At 60.8% G+C, this 19,109-nt stretch overlaps 2 protein-coding genes across 4 annotated transcripts in view; both read right to left on the reverse strand.

Moving 5' to 3' along the window:
* Positions 1 to 552: 552 nt before the first annotated feature.
* RHO (rhodopsin) lies at positions 553 to 5,498 on the reverse strand. The gene is made up of 5 exons (XM_070360205.1): positions 5,138 to 5,498; positions 3,280 to 3,448; positions 1,881 to 2,046; positions 1,523 to 1,762; positions 553 to 663 (listed from the first exon to the last, which is right to left on the reverse strand). The coding sequence occupies exons 1-5, from the start codon at positions 5,496 to 5,498 to the stop codon at positions 553 to 555; spliced, it is 1,047 nt and encodes a 348-aa protein (XP_070216306.1).
* Positions 5,499 to 13,407: 7,909 nt separating this feature from the next.
* IFT122 (intraflagellar transport 122) overlaps positions 13,408 to 19,109 on the reverse strand; it is a 68,740-nt gene continuing 63,038 nt past the window's right edge. For all 3 annotated transcript variants that reach the window (XM_070359052.1, XM_070359051.1, XM_070359053.1), the window contains 6 exons: positions 17,275 to 17,440; positions 16,237 to 16,348; positions 15,639 to 15,764; positions 14,748 to 14,827; positions 14,335 to 14,499; positions 13,408 to 13,863 (listed from right to left, as the gene is read on the reverse strand). In XM_070359052.1, the coding sequence (XP_070215153.1) occupies positions 13,774 to 13,863; positions 14,335 to 14,499; positions 14,748 to 14,827; positions 15,639 to 15,764; positions 16,237 to 16,348; positions 17,275 to 17,440 (739 nt within the window). In that variant the 3' untranslated portion in view covers positions 13,408 to 13,773. The remainder of the gene's footprint in view (positions 13,864 to 14,334; positions 14,500 to 14,747; positions 14,828 to 15,638; positions 15,765 to 16,236; positions 16,349 to 17,274; positions 17,441 to 19,109) is intronic.

Below are 19,109 nucleotides of genomic sequence, written 5' to 3' on the forward strand. Positions count from 1 at the left end.
TGTGAGGAGAGATTTGGAATTCCCATTGTATGGGGGAAGAAAGTGAGGCCCAAGGACAAAACAGCTGCTCAAGGTCATGAGCCAAGGGCGAGCTGCTGCTGCTGCTGCTAACATGTTGTAAGAGGATGCCTATGCCCTCCCGACCCGTTCATCTCTCCATTCACGTCTCCATTCATTCCTTCCTTCCTCCACCTAGCATTTATTAATAAGCACCTACGGCATGCCCCGTCATGTGCTACTCACTTATCCCTAAGCTGGGACACTTTTCCAGAGCAAGAGCTCTTGTGTAGCTGAGAGATGAGCTGGGGGGAGTGGAGCTACAGCGGGCCCCCGGGAAATCAGGACTCCAGATCGGGCAGCCCCTGCCACGTGAGGCGCCTCCTGTTTCTCTCGTTGATTCTTTTGCATTTGGTTGGTTGGTCTTTGTGTTTACACTCAGGGAGCCTGTGAGAGCTGGTTCCGACAGGCGCGGCTCCTGATGGAGCTGCTGAGGCTGGGGTGGGGTGGGGGCTGAGGGACTCCTGCAGCTGGCCACGGAGTCCCTGGAGGGGCTTAGGCAGGCGCCACCTGGCTGGTCTCTGTCTTGGAGACGGTGGTGGAGGCCTCGTCGTCACCCAGCGGGTTCTTGCCACAGCAGAGAGTGGTGACCATGCAGTTCCGGAACTGGAAGGAAGAGGTAGGGTAAGGGTGAGGGGTGGTCAGGGTCCCGCAGAGTCTGGGTGGGAAATGGCATCGTCAGTGCGGTGCGCCACCTCCCTCTTCTGCCTCTGGCCCTCCCAGCCTCCGCTCCCCAGTCAGATGGCTCCCTGGAGGAACTTACTAAGCCTCCCCAACCCCACCCAGAGGTGCTAGGACCAAACCCGAAGGGGCCTTGTCACTGGTGATGCTCCGTGGTGCCCTCAGTGTGCCAAGGGCCGTCTGGGAATTGTCTCATTGAACCCAAGAGTTCAGGATTTGGTCCTTTCCGTGGATGAAGAAACTGAAGCCCAGAAAAGGGAAGTGACTTGCCCAAGGCCACACAGCTGAAACCTAGCAGAGCTGGGATTTGAACCCAATCTGTCTGACTCCAGGTTTTCCCCACTGGACCAAAGAACCTGCAGAGGAACCACTGGTCTATATGTTAAAAGGACCGCTTCATCCATACATCGCTCAGAACGAGACTTTTTGGCATCCTGTCCAGTTTGTGGAGACTGGCACCTGTTCCCAGGCCTGGGACTTTGACCATCTGGGCCATTAAAGCCAGCCTCCAGAACCATCCAGACTGGCACTTCTCTTTCCTGAGCCAGTATCAGAGGGCTTGTTAGAAATGCATGTTCCTGGGCCCACCTTGAGCTTCTAATCAGAAGGTCTGGGGGTTGTCCAGGAATCTGCATTTCTCCCAGATGACTTATGATTACCCCAGGGAAAACCAACTCCCCCTGCCCATTTTGCAGGTGGAAAGACGGAGGCCCAGTTAAAACTGCGGCTTCTCCACCTGTCGCCCGGGGGGGACCTGGCCCCTTCCCACCCCACCAGCAGGCACCTGCTTGTTCATCATGATGTAGATGACGGGGTTGTAGACGGCAGAAGTCTTGGCAAAGAAAGCCGGGATGGTCATGAAGATGGGGCCAAAGTCAGAGCCCTGATGGGTGAAGATGTAGAACGCCACCCCAGCGTAGGGCAGCCAGCAGATCAGGAAAGCGATGACCATGATGATCACCATGCGGGTGACCTCCTTCTCAGCCTTCTGAGTGGTGGCCGACTCCTGCTGCTGGGCAGCCGCCTGTGGGGACACAGGGCCTGGTGTCCAGACTTGAGGCTCCTCTGGGCTGGGGGCCGCACTCAGCCTCATCAGCCCTCTTGTCCCCAGCCCCACAGCACTGGTCCCCCAAGGACCCTACCTCCTTGACGGTGAACACCAGCTGCCCGTAGCAGAAGAATATGACAATCAGGGGGATGATGAAGTGGACCACGAACATGTAGATGACGAACGACTCATTGTTGGTCTCCTCGTGGGGCGTGTAGTAGTCAATCCCGCACGAGCACTGCATGCCCTCCGGGATGTACCTGAGGACCGGGGAGGGGCCGGGGCAGGAGGGGCAGAGGGAGACCCACACGTGAGGGACCGGGGAACAGGCCCAGCTGACCAGAACCCCCTGCCAGCACCTGCGCGGGGCTGCTCTCACTCTGGGCCTCACTTCCCCTCTCTGTAAAAGGGGGATAATAAACCTTTCCTTGGCTGTGAGGCTCACATCTACTGAGATGAGGGATTCAGGTGTGTGGAAACAGTGTTGTTGCCTTGCTCAGTGCCGTGTTACCCTGGGACCCTGGTCTCTCCCCGTCTCTCACTCCCAGCGCCCCTAGTCTGCACCCCTGCTTCCCTGCCTGGCGCTTCTTCACCCAGCCTGCCGCTTCTTCACCCAGCCTGCCACTCCCAAGTGGCCGGAGGCCAGGCCTTGGACCATGAGGTAGGTGGGGGGAAGGGAAAAGCTCCCAATGATCTGTATTGGAGGCACCCAGGTCTTTCTAGGCCACTCAGAGTAATTAAGGGATTTTTGCACAGTTTCTGGAAACAAGAGGCCCTGGGGCGTGTAGTTAGGGTGTGTGATTTCAGAGGACGGTGACACTGAACTGACCTCAGGAAACCCAATGTTCATTAGCTGCATCTATGAGGATATAACTAGGCCAGACTGGAGAAGATAGGGAAGGAGGGGCGGGGTTTTTTGCCCCTTGCTAAATTGCTCAGGAGGGAAAACACTGGCCCCAGGAAGACTGAGAGAGGAGGAAAGGGGAGAGAGATGGCAGTTTCCTGGAAGCAGAAGGGCACGAAGCCTCTGGGAACCCAAAGAGGCCAATTTCCCAAACCACGTTCCACCCCACCGCCATCTCATCTCAGCCCGTTGGGGGATATCAGCCGAGAGTCTTGCCAGGACTGGTTCCCAGGGCCACACGCCCACACCTGCATGAGGGAGGCTCTGCCTCTGCCGGGGCAGAGGCCTGAGGTCAGAGGAGCCGCTCCCAGGGCACTGGACCAAAGAGGATTGGAATCTGGCCTGGCTTAGTTGGGGATTAGGGGCACAGCCAAGGTGAAGGGTCGGGGTGTCTTGGAGTCTCCTTGACACAGGGAGCAGCCCCGTAGTGACGTTAGGGGCTGACCCTCTCTTCCCTGCCCTAAACCTCAACCCTATGACAGCTGCCGGCTCAGGGGGCCTGAAACCAGGCAGCACCACCCCCGCCCCGGCCGGAGGACCCTAGGAAGCACCCCGGAGACCCTCCTCCCCTCCTGGTGAGGACCGTTACCTGGACCAGCCGACGAGGGGGGGCGCGGCGCAGGCCAGAGCCATGACCCAGGTGAAGGCGACGCCCATGATGGCGTGGTTCTCCCCGAAGCGGAAGTTGCTCATGGGCTTGCACACCACCACGTACCGCTCGATGGCCAGGACCACCAAGGACCACAGTGCAATTTCACCTGCAAGGCAGCCGCTGTCAGCCAACCCACCGCCTGGCTGGACCTGTCTTTCTAAGGAGGGGGTGTGCTCCTCCCGGGGATGGGGAGGGGGGCCGGCCAGGAAGGCACCCGGGGAGCAGTCCTGGAGTGCGGACTTAAGAAGCAGAAGGTCTGGACACGGACAAGGGGAGGTGGCGGGGCAGACAGGCCGATACGCCACGTGGAGGAACTCCCAGGAAGGTTAGTGCAGCCAGAGCTCCAGGTTCACGGGGAACACAGCAATCGTCTCGTGGGGTCACGGCTGAGAACTGGGAGCCCGGCGGGGAGTTTTCACAGAACAGTGTGTCCTTCATGGGGCCATTGGCAGAGTTCTGGTCACAGGGGACGGCAGAGTTCTGGTCATGGGACGGCAGAGGCAGCAGGAGCCGGAGGGGGCGGCCTCCCTTTCCTCCTGGGCAGCGGGCCTCTCGCCTCCAGGGACATGGAACACCCTGGGCATGGGTGACCCTCTCCCGGGAGCCAGGGAGCCGGAGACTGTTTTGCTCAGAGGGAGGAGGAGAAATAATAATGATGGGGTTCAGACATCTGCCCTGCACATCACCCCCAGAAACTCAGGAGGGAGGTGGCTGTGGGATTTACCAACCGGGGCATTTCAGAGAGTGAAAGGGAATGCTAATGGGTACTCCAGGCCCACGGTTGTCTCAGAGGCGTGCCCACCTGTGGGTGGCACCCTTCTGGCCTGAGACTAGGGGATCGCAGTCACCCAGCAATGGCCAGTGCCCCGGGAACAGGGCTGAGGCAGGGCCTGGACGCATGTGGGAGACAGGAGACAGAGCATGCTGTGGCTGGTGCCAGGCTCTCTCTGCCCCCCAGGCTTGGTGACAACAACCTCCTGCGTCTCCTGCTTGCCCAAGAGGCCGTATGCTCCCTGGGGGATGCTCCTTGGTCTGAGCCAGGAGCCCCAGGCTCTGGGCACTGGCCTGCCACGTTCCTGAGTTAACTCTTCCCCTCTGCACGCTGCAGTTTTCTCATCGGCGAAATGGGATCTATTCACCCGTCTTTCAGTGAAAGTATTTTAAAAGCATGGCTCGCATCTACGCAGATCACCGGGCCTACTGTCTCCCTGTGAATGGACTCCTCAAGGCGGAAAGCCTTCAAGCAGAGCAGAGAGCCTGGAGGCGGCTGGGATGGAGTCAGAGAGAAGCCGGGGAGGGACCACGCCCTGCGCCCAGTGCAGGCAGAGGCTGGTGCTGGAGGACTGAGGACTCTCATCCCGCCCAGGCTGGGGCCCTGAGCACAAGCACCGGTGTCGTGCAGCTCTCTGTCCTGGGACCCGGCGTGGGTCTCGCCCAGCCCTGCTGCCCCAAGGGGAGCAGAACCGTGGCCTGAGGGGCCGCAGAGACGTGGGCTTGCAACTCGGCCTTGCCAGAGACCGCCTGCGACCCCAGCGAGGCCCCGGACTCCTCTCATCTGTCTCCTGGCTGGAGGGTGAGACAACGACCCCAGTGCCAGTGAGATCACGTGCTCGGCGCCCGCCCTCCACCAACGCCAGCCGAGCTTGACTGAGTAAGGGACGGCTTTGGTTCACAGGCTCTCGTCCACCATCCGCAAGGCTGGGGCTGTCCCCACACACCCACCCCCCACCACACCCAAGCTCCTGGCTCCTGAACACACACACCCCTCGCCCAGCCCACCGCACCCAGCTCATACCGCCCAGGGTGGCAAAGAAGCCCTCCAGGTTGCAGCCCGTGGGCCCAAAGACGAAGTATCCGTGCAGAGAGGTGTAGAGGGTGGTGGTGAAGCCCCCGAAGACCATGAAGAGGTCGGCCACGGCCAGGTTGAGCAGGATGTAGTTGAGGGGTGTGCGCAGCTTCTTGTGCTGGACTGTGACGTACAGCGTGAGGAAGTTGATGGGGAAGCCAAGCACGATCAGCAGGAACATGTAGGCGGCCAGCATGGAGAACTGCCATGGCTCCGCCAGGTAGTACTGCGGGGCCTCGAAGGGGCTGCGCACCACGCCCGTCTTGTTGGAGAAAGGCACGTAGAAGTTTGGGCCCTCGGTCCCGTTCATGGCTGCGGCCCTTGCGGCTGCCCGCCGGCGGCGCGAACCCGGGGATGCTTCTGAGGCCGGAGCTCAGCCACACGGGGCTCCGGCTGGACGACTCGGGGCTCCCACTCCCCCCCCAGGCCCTTATGAAGTGACCTCCCCTCCCTAAGCTCCCGGCTGAATCAGCACCTCGGAGATTGGGGGCGTTATTAATCATATTAATCCTCACTGCTGCAACGAGGGGCTTAATTGGCTTCCAGGTGGGGCCAAGGTGACTCCAGGTAGAAGGCTGTGGTCGGGGAGAAGGCGGGGCGTGCTGGGGACCCTGGGAAAGAGCAGAGGCCTGCCTCCAACTCCCCTGTCCCCCTCTGGCATCTCAGCTGATGGCCCTGGCCTGGCATCGGGACCCCTAGTTCCAGGCCCACTTCCCTCTGGCTCAGGGCAAGCAAACTTCACCTTCCTCCCGCCTGGCCCACGAGCTCCCGGAGGGCAGAGCGCTGGTCCTTCGGTCATCCCCTCACTCAGCCCCTGAGCCGTCCCTTCCCCACCTGGGTCACCTCTGGGCTTATCCAGTCACCACACACTGACAGTGCCCACCGGCCAGGTCGTGAGCTTCACAAGCGCAGCGGGGCGCTCCGGGGACCGGACACAAGCCCCACGTTGCCCAGGAGCTCAAAAAGCATTTGTTCCCTTGAACTGGAGTTCACTCACTCACTCGTTCAAACCGACATTTATGTGCAGGCCACTGGGGCACCCGAGGCTCCAGGAAGGAGGAGCTTACAGGCTGGGGAGGACTTCCGTGTGGGAAGACCCGCTCTGGACCCGGGGCGGGGAGGCCACCTATCTGCAGAGACGTCCAGGGGGACAATGTGTTGAGGGAGGGGGGCACTTTGCCAGGTTGCCAAGTGGGGAAGTCAGCATAGACTGAAGACAGAGGCCCGGTGAAGGCCCGAGGCCCGTCTGGGATGTGGGCCCTCGTGGGCTGGGGTCAGCTGGGGTGGGGCTTAGTGCCAGGGGCTTTATCCAGGGGAACTTGGGCAGATCTTGGGGAGAGTAAGGTGGCTCAAAAGCCCTCAAGGATGAGCTGAAGGGAGCGATGGTGGAGGAAGGGACCAGGGCAGAGGGGACCAAAGCGGGGAGGGGACAGAAGCTCTTAGGGCTCCTGAAGCAAGGCCTCGTCTCCAGGAGGTGAATGGGGCCAAGCCTGTGCCGGGCACCAGATCCCTGCGGTGAGCAAGGAGGTGTGGTCCCGGGCACTCCCATATGGAGGGGAGGTGGGCCCTGGGAACAGCACACGGGCCGAGGCCCAGGACTGGGGTCAGGCTGGGCTAGGGCCGTGGGCCTTGGGTGCCGTGCGATCGGCAAGCCGTGATGGCGTATCCCAGAACAGCAGCACGAGCTCAGGGTGCGAACAAGGGCCCCCATCTACAATAGGATCGTGAGGATCCCTCCTAGGAGTGAAGTGGGGTCGCGGGCAGCCTGGCCTTCGGGGTCCTCAATGACCACAGTCCAGCTGTGAGTTTTATCTGGCACCGACTGTGTTCTACACAAGACGCTCAGTTCTGGGGGACACAGTGGACAAGAAGGACCAAGCCCCTGCCTGTAGGACGTGTCCTTCTTCTGGGGGGGCGGGGAGGGGCCCCCACAAACCATGAAACAAACGACCACAGGGACTGTTCAGATGGTGACGTCCTCCCGACACACAGTTGCCTGGAGCCGCCCAGGAAGGCCTCTCTGAGAACTCGAGGATGGAAGGAGCACTAAGGGGTGGAGCTGTCCAAGGAGAGAGAGCGGCCAGTGCAAAGGCCCGGGGCGGGGAACGCAAGGGTGGCCAGGAAGCATCCCAGTGTCTGAGACCTCCATCGCTGAGGCTCCCTTGTGCTGTCTCTCTTACCACCTGGGATGTCTACACCTCTCTGCTCAGACACGTGCTCCCTTCGCTGCAGCCCACCTGGGGCTCCAGAGCCCTGCTGTCCCGGGGAGCGGGCAGCATCAGGACTTGTGTGGGGAGCCTGGTGGTAAGTGCTCTGGGGGGAAGGAGCAAGGGGCAGGCAGGTGTGGCGGGTGGGTGGGGCGCAGCTGCTCAAGGTTAAGGTGCTTGGCCCTGTGATTAGGCCCATCGCTAAAGAGGTCAAGGTGAAGAGTTTGATTCTAACACGGCCCCTGGTGGCCAGACAGAGGGACAGACGACGGACTCCCTGGGTCAAGACCAGAGCACGCAGCCCTGCCCTGGCCAGGCTGTCCCCCCCGACCCTCAAACTCATGGCCTTGCTTGTTACTCCCTAACGCTTCTGACAACGTGGAAGCTTTTAATTCCTATTCTGTTCATGGGTCTCCTAGGCTGTAACTCGAGCCCCCAGGGGTGGGCTGGAGTCTGTCTTGCTCATCACAGGGCCCCAGAGCCCAGCTCAACACACAGCAGGTGCACGTCAATCATTTCCCTTACTGCTGCGGTCCCCAACCTTTTTGGCACCAGGACCAACTTCATGGAAGACAATTCTTCCACGGACCAGGGGTTGGGGGCGATGGTATGGGGATGATTCAAGTGCATCACATTTATTGTGCACTTTGTTTCTAATTTAGTGCTGCCGCTGATCTCCCAGCAGGTACCGTAGGTCCACAGCCTGGAGGTTGGGGACCCCTGCCCTACTTGAATGAGCTGGGATTTCTGTTTGGTACCCGGGGCCTGGCACATGAAAGGTGCCCAAGAACTGTCTGTGGACTGAGAGGATGGATCTATGTCATCACAGGAAGTGCTGCCTTTCTCTAAGTCACAGGTCCACCCTCTGTTCAGTTCAGTTCAGTCGCTCAATCGAGTCCAACTCCTTGCGACCCCATGAACCGTAGCACGCCAGGCCTCCCTGTCCATCACCAACTCCTGGAGTCCACCCAAACTCATGTCCATCAAGTCAGTGATGCCATCCAGCCATCTCATCCTCTGTTGTCCCCTTTCTCCTCCTGCCCCCAATCCCTCCCAGCATCAGGGTCTTTTCCAATGAGTCAACTCTTTGCATGAAGTAGTCAAAGTACTAGAGTTTCAGCTTCAGCATCAGTCCTTCCAATGGACACCCAGGACTTATCTCCTTTAGGATGGACTGGTTGGATCTTCTTGCAGTCCAAGGGACTCTCAAGAGTCTTCTCCAACACCACAGTTCAAAAACATCAATTCTTCGACACTTAGCTTTCTTCACCGTCCAACTCTCACATCCATACGTGACCACAGGAAAAACCATAGCCTTGACTAGACGAACCTTTGTTGGCAAAGTAATGTCTCTGCTTTTGAATATGCTATCTAGGTTGGTCATAACTTTCCTTCCAAGGAGTAAGTGTCTTTTAATTTCATGGCTAAAATCACCATCTGCAGTGATTTTGGAGCCCCCAAAAATAAAGTCTGACACTGTTTCCACTGTTTCCCCATCTATTTGCCATGAAGTGATGGGACCAGATGCCATGATCTTCGTTTTCTGAATGTTGAGCTTTAAGCCAACTTTTTCACTCTCCTCCTTCACATTCATCAGAGGCTTTTGAGTTCCTCTTCACTTTCTGCCATAAGGGTGGTGTCATCTGCATATCTGAGGTTATTGATATTTCTCCCAGCAATCTTGATTCCAGCTTGTGCTTCTTCCAGCCCAGCGTTTCTCATGATGTACTCTGCATAGCAGTTAACTAAGCAGGGTGACAATATACAGCCTTGACGTACTCCTTTTCCTATTTGGAACCAGTCTGTTGCTCCATGTCCAGTTCTAACTGTTCTAAATATGCTATCTAGGTTGGTCATAACTTTCCACCCTCCGTAAAAGAGTCTAATAATCCACTCTTTCAGGGTGGGGAAATGGGGGATTAAAGGTCATCCCTGACATGATGGACATCTGCTCTGTAATGCTAGACAATTTAATGATAGACAATTAAAAACAAAGAATGCTCTTTTGTTTGGAGGAATGGGCTCACAGAACGACAGGAAGGTCCTTAGAAGTCACCTACTCTGACCCTCCTTTGCAGGTGGGGAGACCAAGGCCCCAGTCCACAGGGGGTCACCCAGGCCACCCAGCACGCCTGCCTGGCTGCTTCTGCCCCAAAGGAGCTCTCAGGAAGACCATCCATCATCCACACCGGGGTGCCAGTGACGAAGGCGGGCTGTGCCGGGGTGCTGGCAAGGGTCCCACTCAGCTATTCAGGCCTGGGCAGCAGTGGCGGGGGCGGCACTGGGCTCTGTCGCCTAGAGAGTCTGGAAAGGCCTGCCGCCCCCCTCAGTTCCCTGGGACTAAGAAGCTCCAGGATCCACTCCTACCTACAGGGCAAAGCTGCCTGCTGTCCCGCATGGGCCCAGCTCACAGACCTACAGACCCGAGGAGCAGGTCCCCTCGCCCTCCCACATGGGACCGTGGCTATTGGCCACGAGGCTGGGGCCAGCCCAGGCCTCCCTTCCCTGAGCCTGTTTCCTGCCGGGACCAGTGAGCCTTGCTGACAGTATCACCCCCTTCTGCGCGCGTGTGTGTGAGCTAAGTCCCTTCAGTCGTGTCCGACTCTGGGGGCAGAAGGAGAAAGGGGACGACAGAGGATGAGATGGCTGGATGGCATCACTGACGGACGGTAGCCCGCCAGGCTCCTCTGTCTATGGCATTCTCCAGGCAAGAACACTGGAGTGGGTGCCCAGGGCCTCCTCCAGCAGATCTTCCCGACCCAGGGATCGAACATGCATCTCTTTCACCCCCTGCACTGGCAGGCAGGTGCTTTACCACTAGCACCACCTGGGAACCCTCCTCAGAACCTAGTTCAGTTCACAGCCGTGGAGGGCCCCTCCAGCTCTAAATGAGCATTTCCCACTCAGTACCCAACACTGCCAGCCGCATCTGACTTGTCCCCCAAGTGCCTGCCCATCCCAGAGTAGGTGCTCGATGAACAAGTGTCCAGGGGAGGGACAGCTCCTCCCAGCCCCACGGGGAGGCCTTCGTGCCTCTGACCACTGGGGAAACCAGCTTCCTCGGCAGAGCCGGGTAGAGGCGGGGCGTCCAGCCTTCCACTTGAGCTCTGCTGTCCCCACTGCCGGGCCGGCCGGAGGGAAGCTGCGAGCGCACGGAGGGCCAAGCGCGGTGTGGGTGACCTGAGCCTCCGCCCCCTCTCTGTGAGGGGCGGTGAGCGGCGGGGCTGGTTGAGGGGGGTGTTGGTTGGTCTCTGCTTGGAGGCCAGGTGTGGCGAAGGATTAGAGCTTAGCAGGCAGCGGTGCGCAAATAGCTCTTAAGCCTCTGCGTGGAGGTGCTGCTTGGTCAGCAGCCTCCTCTCCACGCCACCCCCCAGCTCCCCTCACTGCTGAGCCCCGTCACCTGCGTCACCACAGCCCAGCGAGGCCTGAGACTGAGCTGCCAACTCAGGGGGGAAGAGGGGAGGAGAGACCGGCTCTCCGCTTTCCGTCTGCCTCTCCTCCCGCCTCCCCCTCCCCAGCATCTGGCCAAGGCTGGGGGCTGGGGACATGGAGGTGAATCCTAGGCCACTCCCTGTCTATCCTCCTTGTCTCCCCTCAAGGAGCTCCCAGTCTTCAGGGGCAGCAGCCACGGGGAAAACGGGTAACTCGGAGAGGTGGGAAAACGCTCCCGCCTCAGAAACATCGGGGCCGGGAGGGAGGAGACAGCTGGACCAAGGCCCCTGGCTGGTGGAGAGGCGCTGGGGCCCTGGGATGGGGGGGCAGGGGAGCCCAGGGGTCTGGGCGCCAGGTGGCGGCCAGCGGGGCCGCTGAAGCTATGACAGGCAGGGCAGTGGCGTGCTGGAGCCCATTCTAGATGTGCTGGGGTCTGGTGGAGGGCATCAGGATGTGCTTGGGCAAGTGCTGGGCCAGGGTGGGAGCCCCGCCCGGAGGTGGCCCCTCTGCCGGGGCTCCCGCCTACCTGATGGAGGGGCTGGCCCATGCGGAAGGCCATCTGGCGCCTGCCCACCTGTCCGGGAGCTGCAGGGGCCCCTGGCTTCGGCAGGCTGCCTGGAGGTGGATGCGGACGTGGTCTGGCTGGCTGAGGCCAGGCTCGAGCTGGGGCCACCTAAGGTCTGGCCCGGGGGCTCTTTCTGGCCGTCCAGTCCCCTCTTCCTCACTTCCTCCTTCCAGAAACGGGGAACAGTGCTGAGGACCCAGAGACAGGAGGTCGGGACGCAGTTGCAGCAGCCCAGCCTGCGGCCACCGCTCCTGTCAGGGCCCTGTGTCCTCATGGGGAGATGGGGCGTCTCAGGATGCCTGTGGCCGAGGACTTTCCTTCCTCGCCTTCCTCACTGTGGCATGCGAGGGGGGCATGGTCACCAACACAGACCAAGGCTGGAACCTCAGTGTCAGAGCTGGAGGGGTCTCTTGTACAGATGGGCCAGCAACGGTGGAGAGAGGGCTGGACCTGGCCACGGCCCTGCCCAGGAAGGACAGAAGGGGAGCATGACGCGGCGCTCACACGCAAAGGCTGTGCCTGCCTGTGACCCTGTCTTGGCTCCATAAATATTTCATGAACGGAAGAAAAGAGAATGTTCCCGAGCCTCAGTCTCAGCATGTGTTCAGTGGGCATCCTTGAAGATGCCTGAGGGTTATAGAAGACAAATGCATGGAAAATCCTCACTCGGGGCCAGACTTAACAGGTTTGAACTCAGGCCTCTGGAGCTCAGCTCCTCTGGGGTGGCAGAACTGGGCACAGCAAGGCCATGAGGATGCACGCTGGAGTCTCAGGCTGGGCCCCCTCCCCCGCCTCTAGCCATGAGCCATCTGATCTGTCGCTGTGATTGACGCCTGTTAGATGGGGGGGGGGGGGCTGTTTGCTCCCTCTCCTCTCTTTCCCAGCCACATGCGAGTGATTTCAGCTCAAGCAACGTGCTAATGGAAATCCTAACACATTAATAAATGTTTAGCACGCGAGAGAGCATGCATGATCGTAAGTAATTAAGACGCTCAACGGAGGAGTTCTGTTGGCACAACTGTCTGGCTCCATTTCTTTCTTTTCCTCCTGAGAGAGCTGCAGAAGGCGGCAGGGGGGATGGGGGGGCCGGGGTCCAGCCCTGGACTCACCCCTGGGGGGCCCCTCTGCAGCCACTCCCCCATCCTCAGTGTCTTCATCCCTCCCTTTGGAGGGGACCTTTGCCCTGCTCGGCCCACTTCACGGACACCCTGCAAAGGATCAGTATCTAATCACCAGGGTGGTTTTCCACACGCTCCCTGGCGGCCCAGTCCCCTTCCTCCTGCCATCAAGACTTTGCATAAAGCCCTGGACTGCTCGCTGCCTTCTTGGCAGGGAGCAGGGAGGAGGGTGAAGGGAGCGGCCTCGGGGAAGGAAGGACAGACCTCAGCACCTCCGCCTGCCCCCGGGGCTGCAGAATGGGAAGTCACCCGCCCTCTTTCACAGAGCTGAGTGAGAACTGAGCCAGCATATGAAGCACGGTTGGCACAGAAAAAGGTCCCCAATAAATGTCAGCTCACCTCCTCAGCTTCCCATCTACCCTCAAGTTGCCAAATCGGACGCTTGCTGATGCTCAGGGGACCAGCCTTTCCTGGAACCTCAAGCGGAACCCACCTGCTCCAGGTGCTGCAGGAAGGGGCAAGCTCAGGCCACGTGGAGGACCCGGGGGCAGCTGGGGAGGATGGGGGGCCTGGTCCCAGTTGGGAAGTAGAGGGTGGACTTCGCAGGCCCCGGGAGCAGCCCTGTTAGCCACCTTCTTTAGAGCCAGGAATCTTATCTTCTCCTTGAGATGGAGCCCCGTTCCACCAAAATAAATAAATAAATAAATAAATATATTTAAAAAAAAACAAAACCTGTTCCCCTACCATTCCCATATTGCCATTTCAATTAGATTAAATTTTAAGAGCACACAAATGTAATGTTCCTCTCGGATCAAATTAGAAAAAAAACAGGTGCACTTTTGCATAAGGAAATTAAGTTGCAGACAATATGAAGATTTGCTAAAATGCAGACACTGATGAAAATAAGTAGCCCTTTTATTTGTAATTATTGAAGCAATCTGTTCGCAAAGTGTACATGTGAATGGTCTGACAGATCCGTGTTCTCCGGCAGACTGCCGCGAACAACTCGGGAGCCGTTCTGAAAGGAACAGATTTTTTTTTCTCTCTCTCTCTTAGAAAATATATGTTCATTCTCTCCTCCATCTCCTGGTGCTATTCACAAGACACGAAATGCCATAAATAGGAGTTTCGTGGTTACACAAGGCCCCTCCCTGAGATACACACTTGGTGGGGCAGAAGACACAGTCTGACAGTTTAACTCTTCCTTCGATGGCCCCGTGGACGGGCAGCGGCCGGGTGGGGCAGTGGTCCTCAGGGGGCCGGTCAGGGGCTGGGGTCATCCATGCGCCGCCGGCAGTAGGGGCAGCAGGTGTGCTGAAGCAGCAGCAGCTCGTAGTCCTCCGAGTGGAACATCTGGGGAGAGACGGCCGTGACCCCGCAACCCTGGGTGCTCAGCAGCCCCGAGCCGGGCGGGGACCACTGCCCTGCTAAGGGCAGGCGGCTTGGCAGTGAGTCGGGGCCAGAAGCACCAAGTCCCAGCTACCCTTGTCTGAGGACCAGCAGGGAGCTGGGGAAGGTCTGAGGCCCCTTCTACCCGAAATGCAGTTCAAAGGTGCATCCCACTGGCCAGCCCTCCTGGATGAAGGGCAGGTACAAGGAGCACAAGGTCAGGGGGCAAATCCCCAGCAGATGGTCCAGGGATGCACGGGAGGCTGCGGAGGCGACTAAGGACAGCCAAGCCTCTCCTCCAGCCCAGGGGCCCTGGCCTTGGCCGCTGAGGGACACGTGTGCTCCCCCGATGCCTGGCCTCCCTAAGGGGACCATCCGGGAAGCGCAGCAGCAGCTGGAGGGAAGGACCCGGGGACCACGCGCGCGGGCCGGTACCTGGAAGCAGGAGGGGCACATGGTGATGGAGGCGTCGGGCAGCAGCGAGCGGAAGTACTGCCACCGCAGGGGCTGCGGCCAGCGCTTGATGAGGACGTCCCGCCGGCTCATGGAGCGCAGCACGGAGCGGCTCACCACCACGGGCACGAACTCCGAGCCGCCTTGCTGCAGGCCGGGTGGGGAGAGCGGATGGGACCTTGCTCAGCCGGCGGGGGGACTCGCGACCCCACAGAGGACCCCCGAGCCCTCCTCTGCCGGTTCAGTCCCTCAGGAGAACCCAGCTGGCCATCTCTGTGACCAGGAGCCCACCTCCCTCCCCCGGGGGCCCCAGGGAGGAGTGTGCAGAGGAAAGGGACCTGAGCCAGGGGGTGGGGGGGGGGTCTCAGCAGCCCGCCACTCAGGGATGCCCGCACCTCGAAGCTCAGCTTGGCTGTGAAGGGGTCGTCGTCCCCCACGGAGTCCATGCTCTCATCCAGCCTCAGGGTCTGGGCATCTGGGGGCGCTGGTCAAGGACGGGGCCTGAGGCCGAGGGAGAGCCCCCCTCCACCCGACACGTTGAGGCTCACAGGGTGGGGGGCTCCCTTTGGGCCTGTGTGGGACCCTCCCAATGGCTCAGGGAAGCACAGCAAGGCGCGCAAGCAGCTTTCCCCACGGAGGAGAGGCCTGCTCACACGGAGCCCAGCACGCAGGGGGGAGGCGGCAAGGGGCTCTGAAGGCTTCCACCGTGGCCCCCCAGGACCCGGCCCACGAAGGCCGCTGAGAGTGTGGGAGCCAAGGGCTGCGGGCTGCGGGGCCGGAGCAGGTACGACAGGCCAGGCGGGAAGCCACAGCCCCTAGCACAGCTGGCGGCTCCTGGAGGGTCTCCCCACAGCTGCTGGGCAGCCTCACAGACCCTCCTCGCAGAGCAGGGTGGGCGCCCCTGGGGATCCCGGGGCCAGCCAGTCGGGACTGGAGGTGCCCAGGGAGCCACCCCCTCAGCCAGACCCGTCCCCTGGGGAAGGGAGGCTGCAGGTGCCAAGTCAGCGTGGGCCGTGCCCCACAGCAGCCACACCCCAGCCTCATGGGCGGGCGCGGGCGCATGGACGCAGTTCCTACCTCCTGTCCTCCCTGCCCCTGTGGCAGCTCTGCACCCTGGGCCGGCGCCCCGCCTGGCTCTGGCCCCAAGCCTGCTGCCGTGGGGGCCTCTCCAGTGCGCAGAGTGGCCCGCCCTCACCTCGCCTGGCCCAGCGGGCCCCCAAGGTCCCCCTGCCTCCAGGCCGGTGCCCAGTGGACACACACACGGGTCCGGCCAGCACCCAGGATACTGTTGCTCGTGATCTCTTGCCACTTGTTCTCCCGCTTGAGTCTTGGTGCCTCCAGGTCAATGAGGGAGACGGCTTCTTCGTCTGTGATCCCCTCCTCCAGGTAGAATTCAACCAGGTGCAGCACCTCTGCAGACACAGGCAAGGGAGGGGCTGGGAGGCTCTCAGAGGCAGCGCTGGGGGGCAAGGAGGGGGATCCCAGAGCTCCTTCCCACCCAGTACAGGTCTCGCTGAAAGCTGGCAGGGTGGCATGGGGAAGCAGGCGTATGTGGGCAAGGGGCTCCTCTGCAGGGGAAGAGAGGCCTCTTCCTGGCTCCTGGAAAGGGGCCTCTAATCCCCATCCATGTGGAAGGAGCTGGGCCTTGAGAGCCACGTCAGCAGCCCGGATCAAGGGCCCCTCTGCCCAGGGAATTTCGTCAGACAGAGCAGCACTCTGGGCTCTGAGGGGTCTGGGCAGCACTGGCCCTGCCTCTGGGAACCCTGAGTGACCCTATGTGTCAGGGGGGTAGGGGTGGGGGTCTCACTGTCCCCACTTTGTCCAAATGAGGACACAGGCCGCGCCATCCGCAGGCCAGCCGCCCCGCCTGCCCGCCGCGCTCACCGTAGGAAGAGGCGGAGAAGACGAAGGGCTGGCGGCAGTTGATGCAGACGTTGCCCAGGTTGTTGAGCAGCGGGTTGTTGGTGGAGCAGCGGTAGCACAAGGGCACCAGCTCCTGCAGAATAGAGCGCGGCCGCTGAGGGCCCTGCGGGGGTGCAGGCGCAGCCCCGTCTCCTTGCCTGGGCTCTGGCTCCAGCCTCCTGGGGCCTGGTGGCCGAGAGGAGAGGCCACCTGGGTGGGTGGGGCAGGGGCTCTGCACAGGGATGAAGCAGGGTAAGTAAGGGCCCACAGAGACTGCAGAGGCCCGGCTCCTGGGGCCTGCTGCCCAGGACACCCCCTTCCCAGGCGGGGCTCAGCAGTTGCGGCTCTTCCGGCAGGAATGACACTGGCCACAGCCACCACTGCCCAGCCAGCCACTGTGCTCCACGGGTTGTGCCAAGCACGTGACCCACTTCAGCCTCATTCCTCCTCACAGCCTCCTGCAGGAACGCTGTTACACACATCCCCGTGTGACAGACGTGCAGACAGGCTCAGGAAGACTGAGACACAACTGGGAAATGGGGCAGCTGGGATCTGAACTTAGATCTGTCTGATGCCAAGTCTCTGCTCTGAGCTTGAAGGAGGCGACTGTGGAGGAGACGGTGGCTGGTTGGGCTGGGGGAAGACAGGTTGGGGCACAGACGGAGCTGCAGACACTCGGCGTGGATCTGAAGGTGAGTGATAACCTGCCTCCAGAAGCGGGGACTAGACCAGGGGCTCCTAGGATGAGGCCCAGGCAGAGACACTGGGCCCTGGGCCTGGGCAGAGCAGACCTGGAGCCCCAGGACGGCTGGGAAGCAAGTGGGCAGGGCTGTGGGGGTCCGGGGGCTGTGATAAACAGAGGAGGCAGACAGGGAAGGGCAGAAAGAGCTGGCACAACAGGGCTCAGACAGGGGAGGGGGTGCTGAGCCCCAGGAGCATGGCAGCCATCTTTCAGTTGAACGCAGGCCGGGCACAGAGGTGTCAGGACAGGCCTCCTGCCCGAGGGGCCAGGGCCCTCACCTCACTGTCATGGAAGGGCTTGGAGCGGATAGTCAGGCTGCCCAGTTCGATGGACTTCTGGAAACGGGCGGGGATCTGCAGGCCCTGCAGCTTGTCGTAGGCGTGCCGGGCCAGCTTGTAGGCGCCCAGGGCCTTGCTCTGTTTGGCCAGGGTGAAGAGTGTGTTCCTGCCGATGACGAGGTTAAGGACGACAGAGGCCACAGCAGGCCCGAGTGCTAGCACTGCCCACCTCTGGAGCGAGCCCCGAGCTGGAATGCAGCTTGTGCGCGTGCCAGGAGGGCATGGGAAGGAGCCTGAGGACTGCTTTGCTCATCTGTGGGAGGTAAGTGAATTTCTCGGATATCAAGACCCAGAGATTTTTCCAGAGATACAGACAGCGTCGTCTGCATTAATATTTCAACCTTGCTTAGGTTTTCTGGGCCTGCTGATGGCTCATCTTGGACCCTGGCTGGGCCAAAACAGTTCTCCCTGCCTCAGCCAGCCTGCCAGCTAGCCCCTAGATTGCCTGGCACCTAGTGCCACCCGCTCCAGCCCCACCAGGAGGAGCCTGATCCCCAGTGCAGAACTCTTCTGCCTGTGCTTCACCGAGGCCACGGCAAGCTCCAGGCTCACCTCCCCGGCTCTGGGGCCCTTCTCTGAGCTCCTAGTCTGGGGCTGATGGGCTTTCGTGCTCCACCTCAGGTCACCTCAAATGCTGGCTGTGCCCAAGCCCGGTCTGCCCTTCCTCCCCTCACCCTGACCCTGAATGCCCTTCCCCACTGCCCCCTGCCAAGCCTCAGCTAAGCGAGGCCCATGTCCCTCCTCCAAGCCATCCTTCCCCGACGTTCCTGCTGCCTACTGCCCACCCCAACCCCGCGGCCCCTTCCACAGTCATCATATGGAGACGAGTTTCCTTGCCTGCGTCTCCCCTGTCCTCCCCGGAGTCAGGGGCCATGTCAAGAGCTGTTTCCACGTCCCCAGTGGACGTGAGGGTGAAGCTCAGGGCAGGGTTCAGTCAGACTCTGCCGACCTGAACAGAACTTGCTGCAGGGGCTGTGTGCAGGGTCCGAGGCCCCATGATGGGGGCAGCTTCCCCCAAAATGTAAAGGATGGGCCTGACCCCTTCAGAGAGGCTGGTTCTCACCAACTGGCAGCTCTGAGCCCTTCCCTTGGAGGGTCTGTGATTCACGGGAAGGCAGGGCGGAGGCTTGGCAGAGGCCGAGAGATAGTGACGTCCCCTCCTTCAGAAGGGGACAGGGGCTTCTTGTGACTTCTGTCCCGTTCAGGACCTTCAGGATTGGGGATTATTTCCTCGTAGTCTCTGGCACCACACGCCCTCAGGCTCCTCCGTGGCCCTCACCAGCAGCCAGAGGAGGACAGGCCGGCTCCTGGGCAGGCCGTGAGGCTGCTGCCCCCTGAGCCCGGCTCCCAGGCAGGGGGCTTCAGCTCCTCCCTTCCCTCACCTCAATTCCCTCCAGCCCCTTCTGTGCACTGGGTGTTCCCCTGGAACATCTACTCAGGCCTCCCCTGGTTACCTCGGCCTACGGGACAGATGTCGCCTCCTCCAGGCAGCCTTCCCTGACTTTGACCCCAGCCTTCACCCTTGTACACTGCAGCCGTCCCAATGAACAAGGCCCTGACACTCGTCGTCTCCCCTGACTGACGGTAGCTTGTCACCTGCTACCGGCTGTGCGCTGGGGACGCAGCAGGTGCTCATCCACCTGGGCTGAACAAAGCTCTGCCCGCCCCCAGGCCCCCAGCTCAGAGGCCCGGCGCTTCCTACGTTCCAGTCGCACGCTCCTCTGGGGGTTATGGAAGGCCCGCACAGTGTGTTGGCCAGAGACCCTCTGCCAGGC

The sequence above is a fragment of the Bos mutus genome, chromosome 22 (assembly GCF_027580195.1).
Source record: "Bos mutus isolate GX-2022 chromosome 22, NWIPB_WYAK_1.1, whole genome shotgun sequence".
NCBI lineage: Eukaryota > Metazoa > Chordata > Mammalia > Artiodactyla > Bovidae > Bos > Bos mutus.